General features: G+C 41.2%; 1 protein-coding gene across 2 annotated transcripts in view; it reads left to right on the forward strand.

The window, feature by feature from the left end:
* The window catches only part of LOC147688813 (ATP-binding cassette sub-family B member 5-like), a 973,135-nt gene that overhangs the window by 612,795 nt on the left and 334,475 nt on the right, over positions 1 to 25,865 (forward strand). For both annotated transcript variants that reach the window (XM_086941722.1, XM_086941721.1), the window contains 3 exons: positions 135 to 245; positions 6,011 to 6,136; positions 10,519 to 10,722. In XM_086941722.1, coding sequence (XP_086797848.1) covers positions 135 to 245; positions 6,011 to 6,136; positions 10,519 to 10,722 — 441 coding nt within the window. The remainder of the gene's footprint in view (positions 1 to 134; positions 246 to 6,010; positions 6,137 to 10,518; positions 10,723 to 25,865) is intronic.

Raw genomic sequence — 25,865 nt, forward strand, 5'->3', positions numbered from 1 at the left:
CAAAGGACTCAAATTCAGTTTTTTTAATTGAGATAAGTTTCAATATCTGTTCATTTATCTGCTTCTGCTTGTCTCTGTGTAGGATTTTCAGTTGTGCTCTTTTCTCATGATTGTGTTATTATGTTTTTCCGTAGAAGCCTTCAATAAATAGTTTTGCAGAAGATGGACACAAACTTGATAAAGTACAAGGAACAGCAGAATTTAAAAATGTGTGGTTTAGTTACCCATCCAGACCAGATGTCCAGGTAAAAAAACAATGAACTGATTGACTTTTGTAATGCACATTGCTTGGCATTATTTAGCACATTTAAGGTTTTACCTGGAGAAAAATCTCCTCTTGTGGCTAGGAAGGTTAATTCTGTAGCTGCGTTTTATACATCCCATTTTGCACATATGTATAAGTGAGTTTCTGTGAATGGGAAGCAATTGCCACTTAACATTACAGACATCGTGACTAATCGGATTATATGGTTGAGTGAATATTCTTAGAATCTTGCAGCATATAACACAAAAAGTTGGATATAGTTACAGCTACTTGCAAATGTATACTGCACCTGCTATGAAGGCTGGCAGCGTATGGGCTGTGGGTGTGGGTTCAAGGGCAGTATTGCCGCATTCCTGGGTATTAATGAGTGAGAAGTTGAAGTTTAAGATTTTATTTTAACTCTGTGAGGGGACTGGAGCCTCAGAGTTTGGAGTGAAGAGCAAGCCACAATAGAGATTGTACCAGTTGGAAGTAATCATTTGGGTACATTTATTAGATTGTGATTGGCAAGCATTGGATGCTAAAAGGGATGTGGTGCATGATTAGATATACACAGCAGTGGCGGACTGTGGCATGTATGGGAAATATTGGTAGATTGCGTATCTTGTAGTGTGCTTTGTTTGTGCAAGATATTTATTTAGGTTGGTGTTGATGAGCTGCGGCAGATAATATTTTGGTGGCAAAGTGGAGTGCAAAGAATACATGTCTTGGGAGTCTCAACTCGGAATGTGAAAGCACATCTGGTGAGCGAGAGATGTGCCGACGGAACCCTCATTTTTATTCTCGACAGAATCCACATCTGTCACAGAAAAAAATAGTACAACAGGCACACAAATATAGCTACTACTCTACTTGTAGGCAACCCGTCAATGTAAACCATTCTGAATTGATCAATGAGTACTATTTCCACAGTATGTCAATCAAAAGGACTTCTCAAGACAGTAAATATCTATACTGCCACAAGTAAATTACACTATGGCCGAGTTCACAGCATCATACACAAAATCCTGGTTATTTTGTAGGAATCAGGGTATCACGAAACAGGGAGATGAGAATAAAAATGCATTCAGGAAACAAACTAAAAATATATTAAGAGCTGAATTTGGCTCAGCCACCTATTAGGTAATTGCTTCCCATTTAGTTTTAATATATGGACATTCATCTCACTTATATATCCAGAACACCTGCCATGGTTTCAGACCTTGTAAACTAATCTTGGACACATCTGTTATACTCTGTAGTCCCTATTTGTAATATTGTGTAGTTCCTATAAACCTATATATGATCTGCGCGTCTAGAAAACATACACTGTAGGATTGGTGTCCAAACTTATTCTAGACACTCATACCGAGTATGTTAGCCTGTATACCAGCTACCACACATTGCCACTAGAAACTGCTGTTACCTAGGAGAGAATAGTTCTTGGCAAATATCGAACATGACAACCCTAATCCCTCAGGGTCGTGGAAACAGTGCAATACTTTTCGCTAAGTCAATCGTGTTCACTTAGGGCCCTATGTATGAAGGCAATTTTGTGATCGCAAACGCCGAAATTTGCCGAATTTTGGCATTTGCGATCGCAAAATAGCTAAGTGGTATCTATGTAAGCAAAACAGCCTTGCAAAATAAGAAATCGGTAATTTGCAATTCCCTATTTTGCGATTGCATTAAGGAATCGCAAATTGGGATTCCTTAAATGCAATGTATGAGGCCCAGAAAAAGTGCAATTTGGCCATAAGGAATCACAAATTACCACCAACTTCAAGTTGGTGGTAATTTGCAATTTCTTTGAAAAATGCACTTTTTTGCATTTTTCAAAGTGCCATATGGCACACATACATGCCCTTAGGGCATGTATGTGTGCCACATGGGCACTCATGCACATTTCAGGGGTGTGACAGGGTGTCCTTTTGACAACCTGGCACCCTTGAAATTGCATTCTCAATTTGCGATTCTCTAATTGAGAATCGCAAATTGAGAATGTCTTCGCATTTATTCCTAAGGGCCTATAGGCCCATAGGAATGAATGGGGAGGTATTCCTTAATTGCGCATTGCAATTTGCGATGCGCAATTAAGGAATATTTAGGATTCACAAAATTATTTGCAAAACCTACATACATAGCATTTTGCGATTCTCAAATAGCGCAACTCTAAAAATCGCTATTTGAGAATCGCAAAATGTAACTTTCATACATATGGCCCTTTGTCTCAGAGAGATGCACAGAATAAACGTTGGGGACTTTTTTTCAATAAGCATTTATTGAGCCAACGTCATTGTAATGTAAAGTAGGTGTACTGAAACAACCACTAGACAGTAATAGGTGTAAAGTATTTTAAGCACTCACAGAGTAAAAGAATGGGAGATTTCTACCATCGTGCTAAAACAATGAATACAGGCAAGTATATAAAATACATGACAGTAATAAATGCATACTCGTATGATGCTACCCTAACTAGTTGTACCTAAATGTACCTAGCATGTATGTAGGTGTAAAGGCCAAGAATCCCTCTAGGATAAAGTCAACCCCATTACCTGAAGTGAGAGACTGTGGGACGCCGTCTTGGTCTCGAGATGGGCACCCTGCAAGGGATGTCAGACCACTGCGAACTGAAGTGTCCGCGTACGGTAACCTCAACGTCTCGCGTCAGTGTGTCGGCATGGAAGTCTTTTTCTCCTCAGACTACTTCAGCAAGATATGGTGTATATATACCCAAAGTGGTAACCCCTGGGGATAAACCTTGCTGTGTCATGTCGGACTAGAATGACAGAAGGAATGACCATCATACATAGTTATTATGCAGGAGATGATAGGCCTGCTGTACTGCTGTGATTCCGAAAATCCTCATGCATTATGAATGAGGCTTAAGCTTTTTGGAGAAAACCTCATGTCCTCTTTAGGCATTTCGGTAACTAGGTAAAAGGTCAGTACTAAGAACCGTTATACAGTGTAATGTCAGGGGAATGTAGGTAAAAGGTGCATTCAGTACTTGAGCAAATATTGGGGTACCTAGATGGAACATTACAAATATTCTGTAATCCCTATTTGTAAGCTTATTGCACATCCACATTGCATTTAGTTGTGCAGCTACTTCCATTTGCAGGAGTAAAGGTATGGTTTGTATTCTCGAAAAGTGAATTTACAAACTTAAGTATATTTGTACTTACATCATATTACACCATTATGGTTTAATATTATGAGCACATTTTTTCCTTTCGTGGTTTGTAGCTCAAGGGCAGAAGTGCCTGCCTAACTGAAGGTATACTCACAAAAGCATGGAAGTCTCTACATGGCACAAATTGTTTTTCTTGTGGAGAATTTTTTGGGGAAAGATTGCAGATGCAGTAGCACTTGGGCAGATTAGGTGTAATTGTACATATGGGACATTCCAGTATGCAAAAATCTCGTGCATACGATTAACCTAGAATTCATAAAATAATTCTGGAACCTCTCCTTGGAAATTTCAACTCTCACATCTTCTTATGCGTACTTATGGAATACACTGTGACTTTCAAAAATGTTACTTCAAGTAGGAGAGTACATTTCCTACTTTATTTGATGAATTGGCCCCAATATTTCTAAACCATTGCAGCAAAATGAGGAATGCTACCAAGAGGCTAAAGATTCCCACTGTACGCTACACTCTGGATGAAACTAGTCTTAGGGTAAGCTTGTTGGACTGTGTCAATTCAGAAGGTAAGGCATTGCTTTAGTGAATGCTCTTGTGCTCTGTCAAGACTAGAAAATGCACAGTATTGAACTAACATAACTTATTTTAGAATGGGGGTCTGTAATGAAAGAAAATTGATGGTATGGGCTTGGTGCATACAAGGGTTGGTGATCAGTGTAATTACTCAACTGTGAAATAGCTTGTGGTGCTTTACTGGTGTATGGCACCCCCGATGCAGTACACACCAAGAGGAACTTTTTTGAATGAAAGATTATGTGAAACCTACAAAAAGATGTTGTCCCTTTGAAGATCAGTGTGTAGTGTCTCAGCTTGGCGGGCCATTCATTGGTGGTAGAGAGTAACTTTGGATGGAATGTAATCAACTTAGAATGGCGATGACATGCTACTGAAGAGATTTTGTGGTAGTGTAGTGGAGCACCTTGTATACCTCACAAACATAGAATCAAATAAACCTAGAGGAGAGTTGGCAGGGCATTCAGCATTTTGTTATGCACTCAAAAGGTTGACGTATGCCAGAGATGAAAATGCAAGATGCAAGGTGCAGACACATACACCAAAATGGATAAATTATTATGATTAAAGAGTTGACAGAACTGTGCTTTGCTTTAGTATTGTATGTAGCCGCTTTATACAATGATAAGTGAGATGTAATGCTATACTGTATAACCAATTCAGAATGTGTGTGAATGCCCCTCAAATACTTTTCTCACTTTTCAACTCTTTATACTGTGCACGCTTTAATATTTAAAAGGTCCAGCAATTTTAATAGCACAGCTGAGCACACTGAGTTCATGTAGCGTTTTCTTTAAAACATGTATGAATAGGAGAGCGGGGAAATAACGATGTAGAGTAGCAAGGACATCTCCATACCTACGACTGATTGCGACCATTATCATGAACTAAATTGCCTTGCTCATTCAGTCCCTATGCACATTCTCCTGATACTCGCACTCGCACAGCAGCAGGGATATGTTAGCTGTTTTCTCAATTGAGCTTCCTTCTTTAGTAATGGACATTTCCAACTGTTAAATGAGACCAAAGGTATCATTTTTTCACATGAAACGCCCATCCAGTTGGAAAAAAATATTTTTAAATGGGGCAGCTAATATAGAAACAGCTTGACCTAAATGTATCATATAATTGGCTCCTATCATAAAAGTAAGGCCTTTACTAACCGCATAAAAGATAGAACAAATTATGACCCACCACTGAACAATTTGCTACATAATCAAGAATGTCAGAGAAAACACCAATGAATTTAGCTTCCAGACCCTTGATCTTAAACCCAGTCTGAGTAACACAAGGTATAAACCTTCATGGTTTATGAATAAGAACAAAAATTCCCTATTCAAAAATCTAGATCTGTTGTCTGTTCTTAAATGTTGCGGGACAGCTTAATAAAACATTTCAGTGTGATAAAGTGTTTAATTATAATCTTATATCCTCCTTCTTTGAAATCCCAATATTAGGAAAAGTATAGCACACACTTGTACGGAGATATTCACCCCTAAAATAGATAATATGTTCCTTGTGTGCAAAGCTGTCGGATCGTGGTCTAAAGCTGTCCTTACCACTTTGAGCTTACGTGTGTCGGAATAAGAAAGATGGCTCTCAAGGTCAAGCCATGAACGTGCTTTACACCTACTCAGGGCCATAGATTTAGTAAGTTTTCTTTATAATTTGTAATTTCATTTAGAAACAAGAAAACTAGTGTTTATTGCCTTTCAACCTTGAGCAGCATCTACGTGTAAAGCACTGGAGATAACAATGTATTGTACACAACAGTATGTGAGAAGTTAGTTGTTTGCGTTGATAATTATGGTATTGTATCATTCTTACCATTAGTTTACAGATGAAACCACTGCAACAAGAAATATTTTTGGGATAAAATGTACACAAAGCATTGCTTTCTCATTCATTGCATTTACTGACTCATGTAAGACTACATTTGCCAAAGACCTAACAAATGTGCAAAATAATTGCAACCTTTTTTCAAATGGTCTTGTTTATTACTTCTAATGAGGCATTTCTCATCTAAAATTTCCTCTCTCAAGGTTTTGAAAGGATTTGATTTGAAGATTCAAAGTGGACAAACAGTGGCATTGGTTGGAAGTAGTGGATGTGGAAAAAGTACAACAGTTCAGCTGCTGCAGAGACTATACGATCCACAAGAAGGCACGGTGAGAACATTTATTATCACTTTTCTAAAAGTGAGTATTTGGCCAGATGTAATCAGAACTATTTTGCTTATGAATAACATCATGTTTTTCACAACCTGAGCAACTGAAATAGAGAGGTGCCTGACACATGGGGAGATTTCTGCCTGCACCACTGGGATACTCTTCTTGTCTCCTACCAGTGCTTATTTGAGCCAGTGATTTTCAGTGCTTGGCACTGGCACTTAATTTCAGCACCGGTGCTTGTGACAGTCTGACCCAAGGTGGCGCTGCCTGGCTAATTTAGAGATGACCACAACAAGATTTAATTATTATTTCAATATACATTAAAAAGTACCTTCCACCCAAGCCATTCTTATAGCTTTGGGGGCCTGAAATAAATTGAATTGTCTCACTTGTAGGAGTGTGAGGGTTAGTAGTTGTGTTGTTACTATCATTGTTATTGAGAGGGAAGGGGTCCCAGCGAAGAAACATACATTTTGACAAAATTAAATAAAGATAATAAAACACCTAATGAGTCTACAATGTTTTAATCACAATGTAGATGAAACAAGGATATAGTATCCTACATTATTCATTTTATAGAGGTTGAACAGTGCCCCTGGGAGTACGGGAGGGGTGAAATGGTGAGGATAGTGCAGGTAGGGGATAGTGACAATAAAAACAGGCAGAAGTCTTGAATAATTGTGAATCAATTGTAGCATAAGGACAATAATAAATCCAAATAATCCGCTTAAACAAACACATGCCCCATGTAATACACAATTGTCATAGTCTCAAATGTGGGGCTGGGGTATTGTGGACGGTTGTCGACGTTTCGGCTGGGATCACGCCGGTTTGACTTCTACGCCGGTCCGTCTACTAAATCGCGGGCGACTTTGGATTGAGTACACAGCGCCTCGCCTCCAATTTGGGAACGACCGTCATTCAACCCCCTTTCCCGGACAACTCGTCTGATCACCTACTGCCCAGCGTTCCCGGGCCAGCTCACTACTCCAGCCATAACGTACCTAGACGATTCCAATCCCTTGACAGCGAGTTTTTCCCAAATTCTAATCTACAGATGAGCACCAATTAATTGAGGTTGCTAGCCCCCTACCAGTCCTGATGAAGACCCCGCCGCAAGGTTTCAACGAATTCCTGCTATCCAGCGGGTCGAAACGTCGACAACCGTCCACAATACCCCAGCCCCACATTTGAGACTATGACAATTGTGTATTACATGGGGCATGTGTTTGTTTAAGCGGATTATTTGGATTTAATATTGTCCTTATACTACAATTGATTCACAATTATTCAAGACTTCTGCCTGTTTTTATTGTCACTATCCCCTACCTGCACTATCCTCACCTTATCACTCTTCCCGTACTCCCAGGGGCACTGTTCAACCTCTATAAAATGAATAATGTTGGATACTATATCCTTGTTTCATCTACATTGTGATTAAAACATTGTAGACTCATTAGGTGTTTTATTATCTTTATTTAATTTTGTCAAAATGTATGTTTCTTCGCTGGGACCCCTTCCCTCTCAATAACAGTGTAACCCAGGTCCCAGTGACTTGTCGTGGGTAAAACCCCCCCTTGCTTTACTTGTTACTATCATTGGCAGCATTAGGGGCAATGTGTGGTGCAAGCTGCAGTGGCCTCCTGACGAGAGCCCTTGGCACTTATTTTTTGTTACACTAAACAGTGTCTTCTACCCAGTTCTTCCAGGTCTTGCAGGGCAGCCCTTTCCAGAAGCAGCAGAAATCCGTGCCTGGTGAACCACCTTAAATTGGCTTGGGCATTGTCGCTGTGACCTGGCACCACCTACACCACATACCTACCTGCCACTGGATCAAGCGTTTCTAATGATAGAGCCAGCAGATGCTAAACTGTTCAGCTATTTCAAACCCAGCAGTTCCACCTCCTCCAAATGGGGTCCCACTTGGCCAAACTCAAAGTGAACCTTTCAATTTAATATTTTTAAGCAGGGGTAGTGACACTGTCAGGTCGTAGAACCTTCATGGTATAATGTCAACATCCTGATAAGTTCAGAGGTCTCATGACTTTAGGAGTAGTATTCAAATGTAATACAGTTTAAGCAGAGGTACTATATGGATCAGTAGTCTTCTCCTTAGAATATAGTATGGAATGCCCATTTTTTAGATATTGCTGTGTCTTCCAGCTTTATTTGACTTTTCCGTTTTTTCTTCTCTCTCTCATGTGACTAGATTCATAGATGGTATTCTCAGTAAATAAAGAAACATTATTTAAGAATATTAGCCTCCGGGTCTCTGAGATGTGATATATACATTGTAATCATATTAAAGTAACAAAGTAAACTGCGAGTCAACACGGAGTAAAAGGTCACCCTTTTCAAAGAACTTATGCTGTCTAGAAATATGCTGCCATAGTTGTGACAGTGTTGCTGCTCACTTCTGCTTCTTCCTTCCAGTTTCTATATTGGTGGTCTCTTGGTGATAAAATGGGGTAGCACATCAGCCTCCTGATCAGATTAGCATCAAAAACTGAAATGGTTACCTCGTAGGCAGTGGCACCGTCTTAAAGATCGCTAGAAGCTTTTATAAACCCACCTGCCCACCATTTCTGGAGGAAAGTTTAATTGAGGTCTGGTACTCCGCATATGTTTTGCAATGAATAGGGAAGGAGTGGGGTTGGTTTAGGACGAAAATACATATTGACATCACAAGGTTCTGTTGGCATGGCTCATGCCTTGAGCATGCCTAAATCTCACCTTAATAAAAGTTATATTCATTCCAAAATTCTCTATATTTGAGGGGTGCCCCCTTACACTGGCATTCCTGATTGTACCCCTTATGTAATCTGACAGTGATTTGTCCAACAAGACCCGGTCTCATTGCACTGTGATTTCCTGACTTTCAAATATCCTAAATGCAGTCTACTGGTTTTGTCACTTAAAATCACGTTTGTGTATTTTTATTCTGGCCAGTTCCAATCCATCCTTTCGCTGTACAGGTAATGGAGTACTCACTTGTTTTCAGTAGACCATATCCAAATATAAACCAATGTGTGCCCTATGCGTAATTCCTGATCGTAGCCTTTGACATAAAACTAATGATTTTACATCAACTGTTAAATACCAGAGAGCTAATCAAGCCCTTTTTCACAGCTTTTAAGATATTCATGGTCCATAGACAGGATTTATCCAACAAATGTTTGCTCTATCAAATGCCCTTCGTAGCAGTTTCCTGTCCTGTACTTTACTAAATGTGTGCCTGGCCCCTATGCTAATATCTTCTTATGTTATGTACAAGGCACATTGGAAATAGTATTGTCTTCAAAACGTGGGCTTGTAATCACAGAACTGTAAAGTTACAATAAGCCTATAACTACTAAGTACCAATATATGTACTACAATTGCTACTTCCACCATTACTACTTCCACTAATACTGCCATTGTAAATCAGATGGCTATGTGTGTCCGTCTTTTTTATACTTTTGTTTTGATGTCAGAAATGAAACAGAGTTAATAATTGTATCTGGTTCTCACATCCTAGAACTGATATCTTTTGTGAAAGCATGCATGTCATGGGGCCGATTCACAAAGATTTCGTTTTGAGTAGGTTTGACTTACACTTGCAGTCCTCCTGACTTACTCCTCCATTCAAGAAGCAAGCAGCACCTGCTCAGTGCTATATGGGTGATAGTGATTTCTAATTTTCTAAATTGCCATAATTGCAAGACAAATACCTGAATGCATGTTCAATCACAGCTGACAGAAGTACATATAAAGTAAGTACAAGTGACAGAGAGATTTGCCTCAACTGATCTTTAATCATAGTGTGAAGTTCTCGAATGAATGAAGGAAAATATCCACTGATAAGTACATAGTAAAGTGGCTTTTTATGTATAGAACATATGAAAAATGCAATCAGAACCAGATTCACAGCATTCAAAGATTTAGGGCTGAAATGAACTATAATGTCATTAAGTCCAGTTATCCTTTACACTTAAGGCAGTTATGTGATATGAAACATCTTTTGCCTGTAAAGTGCATTGCTATGACACATATTTCCGTCTGGAATCACCTATGCTTCGGATCTGCTAATTTCTGTGCTATCTAGCAGCCTCTCCAGAGGGGGCTGTCACACAATGAAGAGAGGGTTGGAGGAGTTAAATGGATCCTGCCAGGGGAGTATTTGCTCTTCAGTAGAATCTAAGGCACTCTTCTTTCGGATTGCAGGCCAGGAAAGCTTGCCTTGCTCCTTTAATGGTGGTATGCACAAGTCAAGTATTGGCTCATGAAAACGTTTCCATTCAAAATTTCTTTTTTCATCTCTTTCTTAAAGTTACCAGTGATCAAAATACAAAGATGACTAAGGTCTTCATTGTTCTTGTGTGTTTTGATTTTCTCTGCAGATAACAGTGGATGGCCATGATATAAGATCCCTTAATGTGAGACATTACAGAAAACTCATTGGTGTTGTAAGCCAGGAACCAGTGTTGTTTGGGACAACAATTAAAAACAATATAAGATATGGTCGTGATGATGTAACTGATGAAGAAATTACTCAAGCTGCCAAAGAAGCAAATGCGTTCAACTTTATCATGGAGCTTCCAGATGTAAGTTTGTGTATTGCTTTTCAATTTGTAATATTATTTGCAAAAAATTTGATAGAAATAGTAGTACATAATCAGATTTAAGGTGTGAAATTAAAGCAGTAGCAATATAACATCCATGGATTGAAAAGTAATAGTGTTTATTTTACTACAATGTAAAATGTCTGGATTAACGTTTTTTAATGCTTCCTCTCAAAAAATGGAAATACAAAAAATTATCAGCGATTTATTTGGAACTGAATGTACATATCATTCTCTGCAAAGCAATATATATTTTTTGAGTTTTAACAAGCCTTAATTTTACAGAGCAACTATCAAGTATACAGTAATATGTCTTTGTGACATTTTCAGGACATCATACATATGCTTCCATATAATCCATTATATCCCTTTTCTCCCCATTTCCTACTATTATCCCTCTACATCCCATCCATCCATGTCTATACATATTCTATATTCCATACCACCATAACAATATATCGCAACATGTTTCAGTGAATTAGGAAATAAGATCTCCCTACCTTGTTGACCTAGTCATATAGAAAAGTTAATTTAACAGGTAATAACAAGGCATTTTATAGATAGCACTATTCAATCTCTTCATACAAGCATGTCTGCCCGGTAGTCACCCTATGCTCTTAGAGAAGAACAGAAGTGGTCCACACTCCCACCTTCAAACAAAACCCATTCTGGATGGATAAATGGAGGCTGATTCACAAAGTTAACTTATACTTTTGAGTAATTTACGCTTTCAAGAAAGTTTACTACTTTTTGCTTATTCACAAATTATAAATATAAGTAACCACTGGTACTGTAACACACTTCCATAGAAAATAATGGAGGTACAAAAGTAAAATAAAACACCATAAGAAATAATGTTAAAATAAATTAAAATCATTTTTTAGATTTTGTTTTATGCTTAAAATAAATATATACAATTAATTTACATTAATATTAAATATCTTTTTTTAAGTTTGAAAAAATATTTTAGTAAAGATCAAAACATAAAATACCCCAAAACATGGGACTGGTAATTTCGGTTACAAAAAGTGTAATACGTAATAAGCTGTTTTTTTCTGTTCATGGAAGTAAAAAACAGAAAGTGAGTAGAGCAAGAGAAAAAAAAAGAAAGAAAAAGGCATAGAAACCACATGCGTCACCTGTGAATAAGCCTGAAGTTAAACAATGGAATTATACACCATACAATGAAGAATATTAACACATTCAGTATAGTAAATATTCAATAAGCATTGCATGAACAAAATGAAGAAAGATAATATGATTATAACAAGCTTTATACATATTACAAAAGCACATTTATGAAGATTTACATAGACAACAACATTAAGGAGGCTTGAAAACGTCTTCAGTAGATTGCTGATGCAATATATGGGTCGTTGAAATATTAGGAAAGTTGTGACAAAAGACCATAAGGATCCCCTGTTAACGGCATGTGAGAAAGGAGAAACATATACACGACCAAGCCTATGTCATAGCAAACAAAGAATGTATGACATTGTTCTGCATTCTGTCCATCAACTGTGGTTTTTGCATTTGTCACCCCGAGTGGGACAGGTATGCTCAGACGTGAGTCCTGTGCTCTCCATGCCACTGGAATCAAGCTATCCTGGCTGAGGAGGTCTGAAAGCCCGAAACCAGTCCTAGGATGCTTGTTTCCAGTCCAGGGAGGACCTGGCTTGGTAGTTCGGGCTGGACTGCTCCCATGGGGCACAGGGTCAAGACTGATTTGCATATGGCTGGGTTCAAACTGGAATGGCATGGTGAGCAAAAAAACAATGAATTTAGGCCCAGATCTCTGTACTGGGGTGAATGTATGACATTGTTCTGCATTCTGTCCATCAAATATTGTCTTTGCACATAGCAAACACTATGCCATCAAGCCCCAAAAGAAATAATGCTAGAGTCTACCAATGTTTAGAAATTTTCTAAAAAGCAATTGCTAATACTAGATCCAAAACATACAGCTCATTAGTGTATAATAACCTGAGAGATTAAGTTAACTTGACCCCGGACTTTGTTGCAAAATTCACCTGAGCAGGGCAAGTAAATAACATGCTTGAGATCTACATGAACACTTTGGCTAGTCCAGCAAGTATCTTGTTGAAGTGAGTTTATTTAACATGTAACTCACGGGAAAATAATAACCTATTGATTAAAAAAAAAAATAATGGCTGAGTTATACTAGTTGTACAATTTGGTTTGTGAAGGTTTGCCTATAACTTATCCCAAGTTGGAATCAGCCAACTAGATTCCAAATCATATTCCCATTGTAACTCTGTGTTAGTTTTAGATCTCTCAACACAAAGAGCGTAATAAACTTTATAGAACTTAGACGCTGCTTTTGGGCAAGATATGAAGACATGCAGGAGGCTTTTGTTGTAAGTAATATCTAGTTCTGTGTCACTTTTGTGAAAAAGCATTGAAAAACACTTGAGAAAGCTTCTTGTATGTACTAGCAATGAACAAGGCAAATTAAAGTATGCCTCAAGTTTTAAAAAGGTTACAACAACTTCATCTAATATAATTTGTTGTATCCGTTTTAGTCCATAGTTCCTCCATGCACTCCGATAAATTGCTCTATTATTTAATGTAATTAGTTTTACTGCCAGTGGTAATTTGCGAAAATTCTGATTTGTTTGGAAAATCAGATGAGTAGATGTTGCATAATTTTAGAGTTATGGAAATATCTCCCAGTTTGCGTGGAAGTAATAAAACATCTTTACATGAAAAGGAGTTAATAATGTTTTCTTTTTTTTCCATATCCATCCATATAGGGAAAAAGTTGGAGTCTTCGTTAGGGAGCCTACAGAAGAATTGTTTTAAATTAAAAGCCTTATGGTAGAGTTGAAAGTCTGGTAAAGGTACTCCACCATCTGACTTAGGGTATCTGAACTTTGAAAGCGACGTACACAAATGTTTTGATTTCATGAAAAATTACTTAAAACAAAGTCTATTTTTTAAATAGTAATCAGGGATATATGTATAGGTATCATGGATATAGTACATAAGATTAAAGGAACTAACACCATCTTTTATAGAAACTAGTCAACCTTACCATGACAAAAAATAAAGTATACGATCCATTAATGAGTATCAAGTTATTTTAATACATCCTCCATATCAAATGTAATGGTAGGTGTTGCTCAAGTGGATACATATAATCCTTAGTATTTAATTTTATTAGGATTCCATTTATAATCAGTGTTGTCAAAAACCTCGTTGGGAAACATTTATTTACTGGAAGATCCGAAAAGTCATTAATGTTTAATGTATAGCATGAAATATTTTTTTTGAAAATTGTAACTTTTTAACAAACGCATGCATAGAAATACCTGGGTTTTACATATAAAGAAGAAGATCATCTGCATAAACAGATAACTGTGTAAACCTTTATATACCAAACCTGTTATTGTTTGAGATAGAAATGATTCTAGAACAAGGGCCAATAAAAGTGGTTATAAGGGAAAACCTTGACAAACACCTCTATGCAAGGAAAATGATTGAGACGGAGAGGCTTTATTAAAGGCAAATGGGGCAGAATAAAGTAAGGAAATAAGATAAAAAAAATTAGGACCCATTACAAACCAGCATAAACATATTGGGGCACATGCATCAAGCATGTTTGCCTTTAGAAACCGGCCAATTCGCAGAATCAGCTCATTTGCGAATGCAAAAAATGCTTTTCAGATGCAGCAAACCCTTCTTTGCGATTCGGTAACCTGTTACCGAATTGCAAAATGGGTTTGCGATTCACTATTAGAAAGGGGCATGTTTGGGACATCACTTCCTAATACCAAATCCCATCGGTTTGTAGGAATGTTTTTTGACCGAAATGCCGTCGCAAAACATTCACATTTTACCTCCTACTTTAAGTAGGTGGTAACCCATTCGCAAGGGACCCCTTCCCCTTCGTGAATTTTTGTAAAAGCATTTTTTAAGATCAGGAGTGGTCCCATGGACGGTGCCTACTCTTAACAAATGTAAGGAAAACTTTCATTTTGTTTGTGTAAAGCATGGGCTGCTTTACCAACAAAAGATTGATTTATTTGAAAGCAATCACTGACATGGTGGTCTGCTGACCCCAGCAGGTCACCATCCCTGTGATTTTTGCAATTCCTTGGAGGTTGTAAATTGCGACCAACCTCATTAATATTCATGAGTTAGTTCGATTGCGATCCCCTAGGAATCGCAGAAAGTGTTAAGAACACTTTCAGGCGTGCCTTTGCGAGATTTTCTAATTGCGAATCGCAAGTATTCGCAGATAAATGCCTGTTTGGCTGTAGATACTCATGCAGTGCATACTCCTCCCATCTCTAGTTGGGGCCGATGTGTGCAAATTGTTTTTCCTTGAAGAAGACTTCTGGAGTCACGAGGCGGTGTGACTTCACCTCTTGCTGGTAATGCACATGGGCATCCACTCCATTGTTAGATTATTTTCTTACTGCTGTCAAGTTCGACGTGGGTTACCAATCTCCAGATTGACTCTGCCGCTGTGGTCCATTCGGGCTTCCTCTCCTTTCCGTCAGTTTTGTTTGCTATTGCTCTACCCTTTCTCGCATGGACGCGATGCATGATGCTTCGTCCCGGCCGGGCTGAATTCAGTCGTCCAGAGAGGTTGCACCCATCAGGCCCTCCCCATCGATTTTTCCTTGTCCACCATGCCACACCTGGGATGGACGAACTTCATTTGGGTATTGACCTCAGTGTCTTACGAAGTACCCCTTGGCCGATCTCCATCTGCTCTGTAAACTCTGTCTCTCACCTGAGCATGATGAGAACTTGTGCAACTCTTGTCGTTCATTCCTTTCGAAGAAGACTCTTCAAGACCGCCTGGCTCCTCACCTCAAAATGTTGTGACGAAGCGGAAACTCGACCTCAGACCACTTCGGTACACAGGACCTTGAGGAGGAACATCAACCGGAGCTGTCAGCCGCCGAGGAAGAGGCCTCCTCACCCAACCCAAGTTCCAACTGCCGCCTGTAGATTGAAGATCTACCTCCTGCTCAACAGTGCATGAATATGGTCCCTTTTCTCCTACCCAGTCAACACTGCTCCTACTCCAAGTAGGCCCCCTTCAAGTGCCATACAGCTGTTCTCAATGCTCCGAGACAGGCTTCAAGACGGCCTCTGCCATTTGGACATGGATGCAACAAATACCCACTTCAGACACCTTGCCCAAGTTTGGCTCCAAAGAAAATCTTGTAACTGATGCATTTGGCATTGATCTCCCCTAGAGGAGCGTTGACCTTCGGCTCCATCGAGCTGTTCCTCCAGAAGCTGCAGGACAAACTCGATGGCCGCCAGCAGCACATTGCAATCCATCCCCACACTAGTGAATCACTGGCCTAGCCACTGGCATACATCACTCAGACATAGAAGATGCAGCTCATCTTCAAGGAACGTCTCGAGATATCGCCATCGCCCTAGCAGCGTAAACAGTGCCACCTATCTACCAATGCTCTACCAGTGCCTCTGCTGCCTAACCCCTCCCCTCTGGCCTCAGGTCTCACCCTCCCCACCTTCTCTCCATGCTGGTCCCCTTCCTTACATGCCACAGGGGTCACAACACTATGACATTGGGATCAGGGGACCCATATGACATGCCCCCAAAGGATGACCCCTGGGAAGCATATGACATCGACCCTGCAGGGGACATGGACACCTATCTTTATCCCGCTCATCCCTCCTCACCAGATGACACTAAGGCTTTCCATGAGGTCATTGGTAGGCGACATCTATACTACTATTATAAAGAGAGAACACAAACCTTTGAGCCAGGTAAACTACAAAAGTAATGCACCAATCACTACACCCAATACACCATTTGAAAGGGGAGATGTGGCAGAAGGACATAGGCTATAGATATGTACACCATATACATTAAAAAAGCAAAAGCGCCAAAAGTGATAAAGTAGTCCCTTGGGGGCGTGGTCGTGGGCATCTCAAACAACAAATGTGGGCGTTTACAGGGCCGTGCCAAGTGCAAATAACAAACATAGGCCAAGCGACTTCACAACACACTTACATATGCACACATAGAGCGGAAATGCACTTTCACTGAATTTAGAAAGAACAATATGCAGACATAGAGCGGAAATGCGCTTTCAATGAATTTCTAACAAACATTTGCAAATCCCAACACATACAGCGGAAATGCGTTTTCAATGAATTTAAATTCACACATACAGCGCGGTAACACCAATATACAAAAACAACAGAGGTGCGCGCTATAAGAAATATACACACATTCGTTGCAGTTACCCTGACAACATTGACGCCTTTGCATTAAAAACCGGGCGGGCTTTCCATCAACGAGGAGTGTCAAATGACGCCACACAGGGGGCAGGATTAATCGCATACTACACCAATCTCAACGCACTAAAGAAAACACACACACAACTTCGGCTTACCAAAAAAAAAAGTCTTTAACCATTGGCCATTGACCAACGACGTCACAGGTGGGTAAACACGAACAAAAAAAGCCGACATTTCTTAACGGAGAAACGCAATCGACTGCGCATTCACAAGACTTTCCTCACATCTTGCGGACAAGATAAAATGCTTACAATAAGACATACGAATAACGAAAATAACACAACTGTCCATAATCACTCGAGCACTGCCAGGACTTCACCACACAATTGACAAAACGAAAGGGAAACTTCTTTGAAGGGATACAAAAACAAACACACGGAAAGAGCCTTCGAAAGAAAAAAAAACATTAAACAGGTGACACAACACTTTCCTCACATCTTGCGGACAACATAAAACGCTGAAAACAATACATACGAATTAAAAAAAGAACACAAGTGGGCCAAATCAGTTGAACAGGGCCAGGACTTGCACAGACAACTCTTCTGCGGGGCAGGCGGGGGCCCTGAAGCAGCCTTTTGCTCCCGGACAACGTCGGGACGGGCTGCTAGTTGTTTCATAAAGTGGAAATACACAGGTAACCCATTGAAGAAGATTTCCGATTGAAAACTCGCTCTTCCTCTCAACGATCCATGCAGTACTTACCAATGTTGAAGGGAATTCTTAACCCAACATCAGATATTTTTGAAGACCCTGTTAAAGCTTAGGCAGTCACCCTAGGGTGTAAACATATATAAGCTGTCCCCCTCTGACTCAGCCTACAATAAGGACCAACTCCTTTCAGAATCCTTGGTAGTGCACACTGCCTGCCAAAGAGCCACTGCACAAGGCACCAGCAAAGCACCCCCATCGGATAAGGAAAGCAAGCATATTGATGCAGCAGGCAAATGCATTTCTGCCCAATCAGCCAACCACTGGCTTATTGCCAATTCCATGGGCTTGCTGTCACAATATTACCGGGCTCACTGGGACAAGATAGAGGAGCTCCTCCAACATCTGACAGTTGAGTACCTGAAGAGGGGGCATGAGCTAGTCTCAGAGGGCAAGCTCATCTCTAATACTGCTATTAGGTGTGTGTTTAATGTTGTTGTCTCTCAGCTCACAGCATCAATACCAACGTGCTGATCTGCTGGCACGCTTGGCTCAGTGTCTCCGGCTACAAGTCACATGTCCAGCAGCATCTGCCTTGCGATGGACCTTACCTCATAGGCCCCCAGAGTGATGAGGTGCTGGAAAAAAAGTAATAAAAGATACCGAAACTGCCAAGGACATGGGTGCCCCCCAAACCCTCACTCGTATTGGATCCTTTTGATGGTCAACCTACAGAGGTGGGTCCAAAGCATCATCCTCGGAGGCTTCCACCTCCTTCTAGCGCCATCAGTCCCAACAACCTTCCACTAGGGATTACTTCTGAGGCATCTACTGGAGCAACAGCTCCAATGGTAGAGGTGAAGGCAGTTTCCCCAAGGGAACTGCCCCCGCAAAGCAGTGACTTGCCCCTCCGTCTCCCAATCACACAACACCTGTCAGGTTTCGACTCCAAGATTTCATCCTACATGATAATTGTTTGGAATTCACTTTCACCCCTTCCAATATTCCAGCCTCCAATCATGCCCACTCCCTGCAACATCAACGCCTTTTGTCAGGAAGAGGTAGACATGCTCCTTCCCAAAGACACCATAAAGTCAGTGCCATCACACCTTCAAGGCACAAAGGTGTACTCCCTCTACTTCCTCATTCGCAAGAAAGATGGGTCCCTCATGCCTATCCTGGACCTCAGGCCCCTCAACAAATGTATCTGGTCAGAACACTTCCGCATGGTCACTCTAAAAGATGTTATTCCATTGTTGCTGTGAGGTGACTTCTTGACTCCCCTCGATCTCAAATATGCCTACTTCCAAGTTCCTATTCATCCAGTACACCGTCGCTACCTCCGGTGTGTGGTAAGTGGCAAACACTATTTATTTATTTATTTATTTTTGATATTTATAAAGCGCATCATATACCCTCAGGCGTCTTGGCGCTAGTAAAACCAGTTATTTGAGATGGTTAACATGAGGAAGGAACAATCATTGATCGAACAGCCAAGTTGAGCTGCTTCCTTTCTGTGTCCCCGTCGTGCCCTGAGTGTTTAGAACATGTCTAGCAGTAGTAGCCACGCACCTTCGATGCCAGGGCATCGATGTAATCCCTTACCTGGATGATTGGCTGATAAAGAGTGCAACTCAACCACAGTGTCACACAAACACTTAGGCCACGATAAACCTCTTATATGATCTGGGGTTTACTATCAACACCACTGAGTCTCACCTCCAACTGATGCAGTTCCAGTTCTACCTAGGGGCAGTCCTACCCCAGCCCTGCCGGAGTGTAGTCCTTACATGGGTTTCTCCCTCTTTCTGAGCCAGATCAACAGGTCACAGTCCAGGCATGCATGCTCCTCCTTGGCATTATGGCCAGGTTCCACATGTGCCCGCTGCAAGAATGCCCAACACATCAATGATCTCAAACAGGAGGTCATTGGGAAGATCTAGTGATGATCAGCCACAGCATATATCGCTCTCTGCAGAGGTGGAACATCAACAACTGGTTGCATGGGCAGCCATTTCTTGAACCTGTTCTAAAGATTGGCATTATAACGGAGGCCTCTCATTGGATGGGGTGCATTTACAGCACCTGACTGTCCAAGTTCAGTGGGAATTCATTTGCCAGGTTCACCACATCAGTTACCTGGAGCTGTTAGCTGTCCACCTAGCACTGAGGGCCTTCCTTCCCCACTTTGTGGACAATGTAGTCCTCATCAGGGCGGGCAACATGACGGCCATGTCCTACCTTCAGAAACAAGCCATCACTTGTTCTCTCCAAATCTCGCAGTTAGCCCAGACCATTTGACTGTGGGCTCTCTGGCACACGATCCATTTGCTGGCGGAGTATCTGCCAGGGGTGGATACTATTTTACAGACCTCCTCAGTAGTATGTAGCAACAAGTGCATGAGTGGGAACTTCAACCATAAGTCCACCTCACATACTACCAGTGTTGTGGGTTTACCAACGTCGACCTCTTCACCACAGCAGAAAACACTAAATGAACAAACTTCATTTCCAGGGTCCCAAACTCACAGTCCATGGGCATTACACTATGGATTCATTGGTCAGGGATTTTGATTACGCTTTTCCCTCTCTCCCTTTCATTCTGTTTGTAGTACAGAGGTTTTGGCAGACGTCTCTCATCCTCATCCTCTTGGCTTCCACCTGGGCCAGACAGCCATGGTTCACCACTTTCCTCAAGCTTTGAGTGTTTCCACATGGGCGCCCCTCAGCAGTGTGAACCTTCTCCCGCTGAACCATGGAGAAAATCAGGCACTCCATACTCAGGACGCCCCTTTTCCTGAGATCTGGCTCTTGAGTTCTTAGAGTTTGGTTATCCCAGTCTTCATCCGGAATGCATGAACATCCTTAAGGAAGCACGTAGGCCTACTACTGGTGCCTGCTATGCTGCAAAATGGAAACAGTATGACTACTACTGTTTATTGACACACATTGATCCCTTAGCAGCTAGCGTCCAGGACATTGTCTGCTATCTCCTACACCTACAGACCTGTGCACTAGCATTCATCTCTGTCTGGCTCTACTTAGCTACAGTGGCTGCCTATCTCCCAGGTGAACAACACATATTCCTCTTCAGGATTCCTGTGATTAAAGCTTTTATGGAGGATCTCAAAGGGTTCTGCCTCCATGGGTCCACCCGCCCCCTGTGTGGAATTTCATTCTCATTTTCACAAGACATATCGATCCTGTCTCCAAGCCCCTCTATTCCGTGCCCCCTACAATTCGTCTCCGGGAAGGTTACGTTTCTTGTTGCAATCAACTCACTAAGACATGTCAGTGAGCTCCAGATTTTAACATCAGAAGAACTTTTCTTTCAGGTTCACAGGGATAGGGTTATCCTTTGCATTTAACTTAACTATAGAACTCCAGCAGAACGGGCTCTGCATTCATTAGACGTTAAGTGAGCCCTAATGTTCTGTGCAGAATGAACAAAAAACTTTTGAAAACCCAACAGCGCTTTGTTCCTTTTTTTAAAACCCTTCAAAGGGATGGCTGTATCAAAGTCCTCACTGGACCCAGCCGCAGCTGCTGCAGGTAAGAGCGGTAGGCCGGTGGGGCCAGGTGGGGGGGGATTCCAAGAGACAACCACAAGGGAAAATTAAATAAATAATTAATTTTTCCTCGTGGTCCTCTCTTGAAATCCTCCCTCACCAGGCACCACTGCTCTTACATGCAGCTGCTAGGGCTGACTGGACCACTAACGAGCATCCTATGACCGGTTTCTGGGTCTTCTCTTTGCTTTTGTCCTAGGTGGGAAGGTTATACCCAGATTTGGGTCTCGTGCTCACTATGCTGCTTGGTGTTTCATAGGCAAGACAGGGCTTTCTTAGGTAAGAACTCCAAGTGTGTTAAATGCTGAAGTTGTGCCCGGCAGTCATTACCGCTTCTTCCACCGTGTAGATCAGTGCTCCTTCAGGGCTATGCACTTGAGATCCCTCTTCTGTGCTGCCCATTCTGAGCAGTCATGAGTTTTGAGTCACCAAAAGTGTTTCTGCAGTGTGGCAGGAGCACTTTTGGCAAAAGCTTAATGCCAGCTGGGCTGCCGTGACATGGAGTCCTGGTCCCCAATTTTTTTGTTTAATAAAAGAAATACAAAAGTGGGGTTAGCTTCTGTGTATTAAAAAATAAATGTTCCCGGCATGCTAGGAGACTAGTCCAAGGGGTGGGCTATATATTTTCCTGCCCAGCACTAGAATGCCTCAGGTAGGAAAACCAGCCCTGAAAGCCACTTCTTAACTAGGACAAACCTTCTGATACTGTTCAGTCTGTAGCACTAGTATGAATTTTCTGGTAGTATGGTCTGATGATTTACCACTATCAGAAACAAATTGGCTTTCCTGCCTCTAAATAGGGAAAAGGACACGTGAATGGGGAGAACATTATCATCCTCTTCACTCTAAATAACCCTGTTAGTGTTCTTTTCTGCCATTTGTGACTACCAGGCCTGTTGAAATGTTTTTTTTTACTAGCTAACACTTCTTCGTAGTTATATATTAACATATAACATTTATATTTTGCAATATTAGCTCTCAGTATATCCCAAAAAAGCGAGAAACACATATTTCATTATTTCAATATTACATGCTTATTGCTGGCCATTTTATGGCCAGCAATAAGCATGTAAGGAGTAAATGCAGACCGGTATTCGAAGAAGGGCTTGCCGAAATATAAAGGTGCAATAAAAAGGTCCTTATATCAATGTATGCATCAACGGTCGACCTGCAGGTGTATGCAAATTATAGGATCCACGACTGGACATTGAAAGAGAGCTTCACAGGGCCTCTGCCATGTGTCCCTTTCTCATGTGCTTCAAGACAGACTGGTTAACAAAAGTCTGCAAAGGCAGGGAGAGTAGGGAACAAATCTTTAATTTGTGCCCAAATTCAGTGTAGTGCTCAAATGCATCAGCTTGCAGCCTCCTCAGTTTCAGAGTGTCCCCCTGCTCCTTCCCGCTGACCAAGAGGTGGAGCCTAGGGTCTTCTAGATGGTACCACTATGCTACTGCAAAACTGTCTATATTGGGCTTCCACAGAAGCTCCTCAGCGTATATGAAGCATTCAATATTATTCAGCTAAATTAGATTTCTAAGGTGTACACTTGGAAAGTCATCTGCAGCCACTCCAGAAGCAGAGCCAGATGGTAAATGTACGCATTTAATGTAAGACATGCTAAGGATGATCATTGTGGCATTCGACAATGTTTATTTTAAGGTATTATGATTCATATATCCCAATACAAGACCTGTGATGCAGTTGGAGACAGACACAACAGATCACTACTCAAATCTCAGCTAGATATTGTGGTTCATAGTGTCACTGACTACTAAGAAAACAACTTGCATCAGAACTGGGTTTCTTGTTCTCATTGAAAAAGTAAGTGCCTGTAATCTTTTGCCTTCCTGAAGAGCCCACAAGAACAGAACACTAGTGGACATAGCTATAAAACACTAGCTAAGCTTCAAGACTAAAGCAACAACAAATAAACACTTTGAGTTAGGACTACCTTGTATTGGTTAAACCATAAGGCATTACCTAGGGATGACTGAAACATGCATGTTAACAGTGTGCCACTCAATCATGTCAGAACTTTTATCTAAGGCAAGTAGGCGTTCTCCGATAGTAGCCAATTTGCTTCAGTGCTACTTCAACATGGATGTGACTAAGTAAAAACACATCAACAAATGTAATACTGGTTTGGGGATGGATGGAGCTTCACACCAAAGAATATGGTGGTGGTTTTTAAAGCGATGAACCACTCTCCATCATAGCAGTGAGACTGAAGGCTAGCATCTACATAAGAGTGTTCCCCCGAATGTAGAGAGGGACGCTGAGCAATTATATACCTGCAACAAAACAATCTTCATCATCATCATCATCCTCACTTTCATTGTCACACTCAACAGGGTGCCTAGAGAAATAATCCACTCTCACGTTCTTGTTTCCAGGAATATAAGTGACTTTAAAATCGTATTGTAACAATTTGGTTGACAAGCGTGCAATTCTCGGGGTATGATCTTTAAGTCTATCTTCAGAGACAATAGACACTAGCGGACTATGATCTGTGCGTAAAATTGAAATGTTTTCCCCAGATGTAAGGGCTAAATGTTCTTATTGCCCATCAGCACGCTAACAGCTCCCTCTCAATAACAGCGAAATTAAACTCCGAACCTCGTAATACCCTAGAGGCACACCCTAAAGTGTTCTCATGCCCATTGACTTTTTGGTGAGAACAGCACCCAATCCCACACCACTAGCATCCACCATGATGGTGCATGTAACATTGGGATCAAAAGGTTTAAGTGTTTTTGGGCTAATTAGCTCATTCTTAATCCAATTAAAAATGTCCTTGCAATGATCATCCCAGAAGAAAGGAAGACTTTTCTTGAACATGTTAGACAGGGGCTGTACTTTGGAGGCATAGTCAGGTATAAACCGTGAGTAAAACTCACACATACCGATAAATGACTTAAGACCAGTCTTGTCCTTGGGAGCAGGGCAGCTTACTATCACTTTAACAAGACCTGGTCTTGGTTCAACTCCATGTTCGGAAAGAATCTGTCCTAGATATTCCACTTTTTGTGTTTTAAAAACACATTTTTTTTTTAAAAACACCACCAGCATCACGCAAAGCTTCTAAGACACAAAACATGGTATCGTTGTGTGAGTCACAGGTTTCACCGTGAATCAGAACATCTTCTTAAAAGACAACAGTCCCTTTAATTTATTTAGCAAATTAGACATGATTCTCTGAAAGACTGCTGCCGCAGAGGCCAATCCAAACGGCATGCGTCAGTACTGGAAGTACCCAATGATGGATCAAGACCACCTGGTGATAAGCTGACGCCAAGTCCAATTTACTAAACCACTTTGAACCATTGATTAATGATAGAATGTCTGGAATCTTTGGAAGAGGATGAGAATCAATCCAAATATTTTAATTTAGACTGCGCTAGTCTACACAGACACTAAGCTCACCATTCTTTTTCTTGGCAACGACTAAGGGAGATAACCAAAGAGACGATTCTATTGGTTTGATGATTCCTTTCTTACAAAGACCCATGAGCTCCTGTTCTAATTGTTCCCTAACGCTAAACGGAACGTTTCTAAGCCTATGCTTAACAGGTATGGCGTTATCTTTGACCTTAATAACATGGGTGAATCCCTTAACCTGTCCCACACCATGACCAAATACGGAGGGAAAACGGTCAGTCAACAAATCAATAAAATCATACGACCGAAGAATAGAAACCTGGTCCCTTGTGCCTGGCCTAAGTACCATCTTGAAAAGTCCCTGATGGAACCATCTAAGGATGTTTAAACCTTTGATAGCTATATAGACTTTACCAAAAACTTTTGTCTCTAAATTCCAGTGAGTCCTCAAAATACCCCGCTAGCTCAATGGTCCTAACTTCGTATGAAACTGGAGATCTATCTGGAGGTTGCAAAGGACGAGTTCCCCAAACTTCTTTGAATCTTTCTTTGTTAACATAGTTATCCTCGTGCCCGAGTCAACTAACAAACAAACTTTCTTATTACCAATCTCAACTAAGTATGGGTGAATTTTGCGGATCCGCGGTCCACGAATTTGCGCGAAATCGCAAAAAAGTCTGCGAATTCGCAGATTTTCCCGCAAAATTGTGGATTTTTTTGCGATTTCCATCTACTCAACTGGAGTACTTTCTACTGGCTAATCAGTAAGTGCTACCTTGTTGGGTAAATGTATAGTGCTTTTCCTACTCTGCAGCTGCGTAAAGGGCCAGAAGATTTGTCTCCACTGACCATGTGTGCCTGTAACTTTGCCACAGCACCAAAGGGCGCCGAGGTCCCTTGAGTGAGCTGTCCATCTGTGATGCGGCGTCTTACCTCACCTCGCTTGGGCCGCCTCTCTTCGGACAATCTCCACTCCCAGAAGCAGACACCGAGGCGTCCCTGGATACAACCTTAACAAACAGAACCCCTACCCTCTGTCCTCTTTTCCAGGAACCAATCAGGAACGTCCTCTCACCGGAAGCACCCCTCCATGACCCCGGAAGTCCCTCCTCCATCCTGGACCCAGATGCTGGAAAAGCCGGAAGTAGAGACCAGACCCGCGTCGTGGCAGCGATCTCGTGGCAGGGGACTAAGACCGGAGCAGTAGCAGAGAAG

Source organism: Lissotriton vulgaris, chromosome 10 (genome assembly GCF_964263255.1).
Source record: "Lissotriton vulgaris chromosome 10, aLisVul1.2, whole genome shotgun sequence".
NCBI classification, from domain to species: Eukaryota; Metazoa; Chordata; class Amphibia; order Caudata; family Salamandridae; genus Lissotriton; species Lissotriton vulgaris.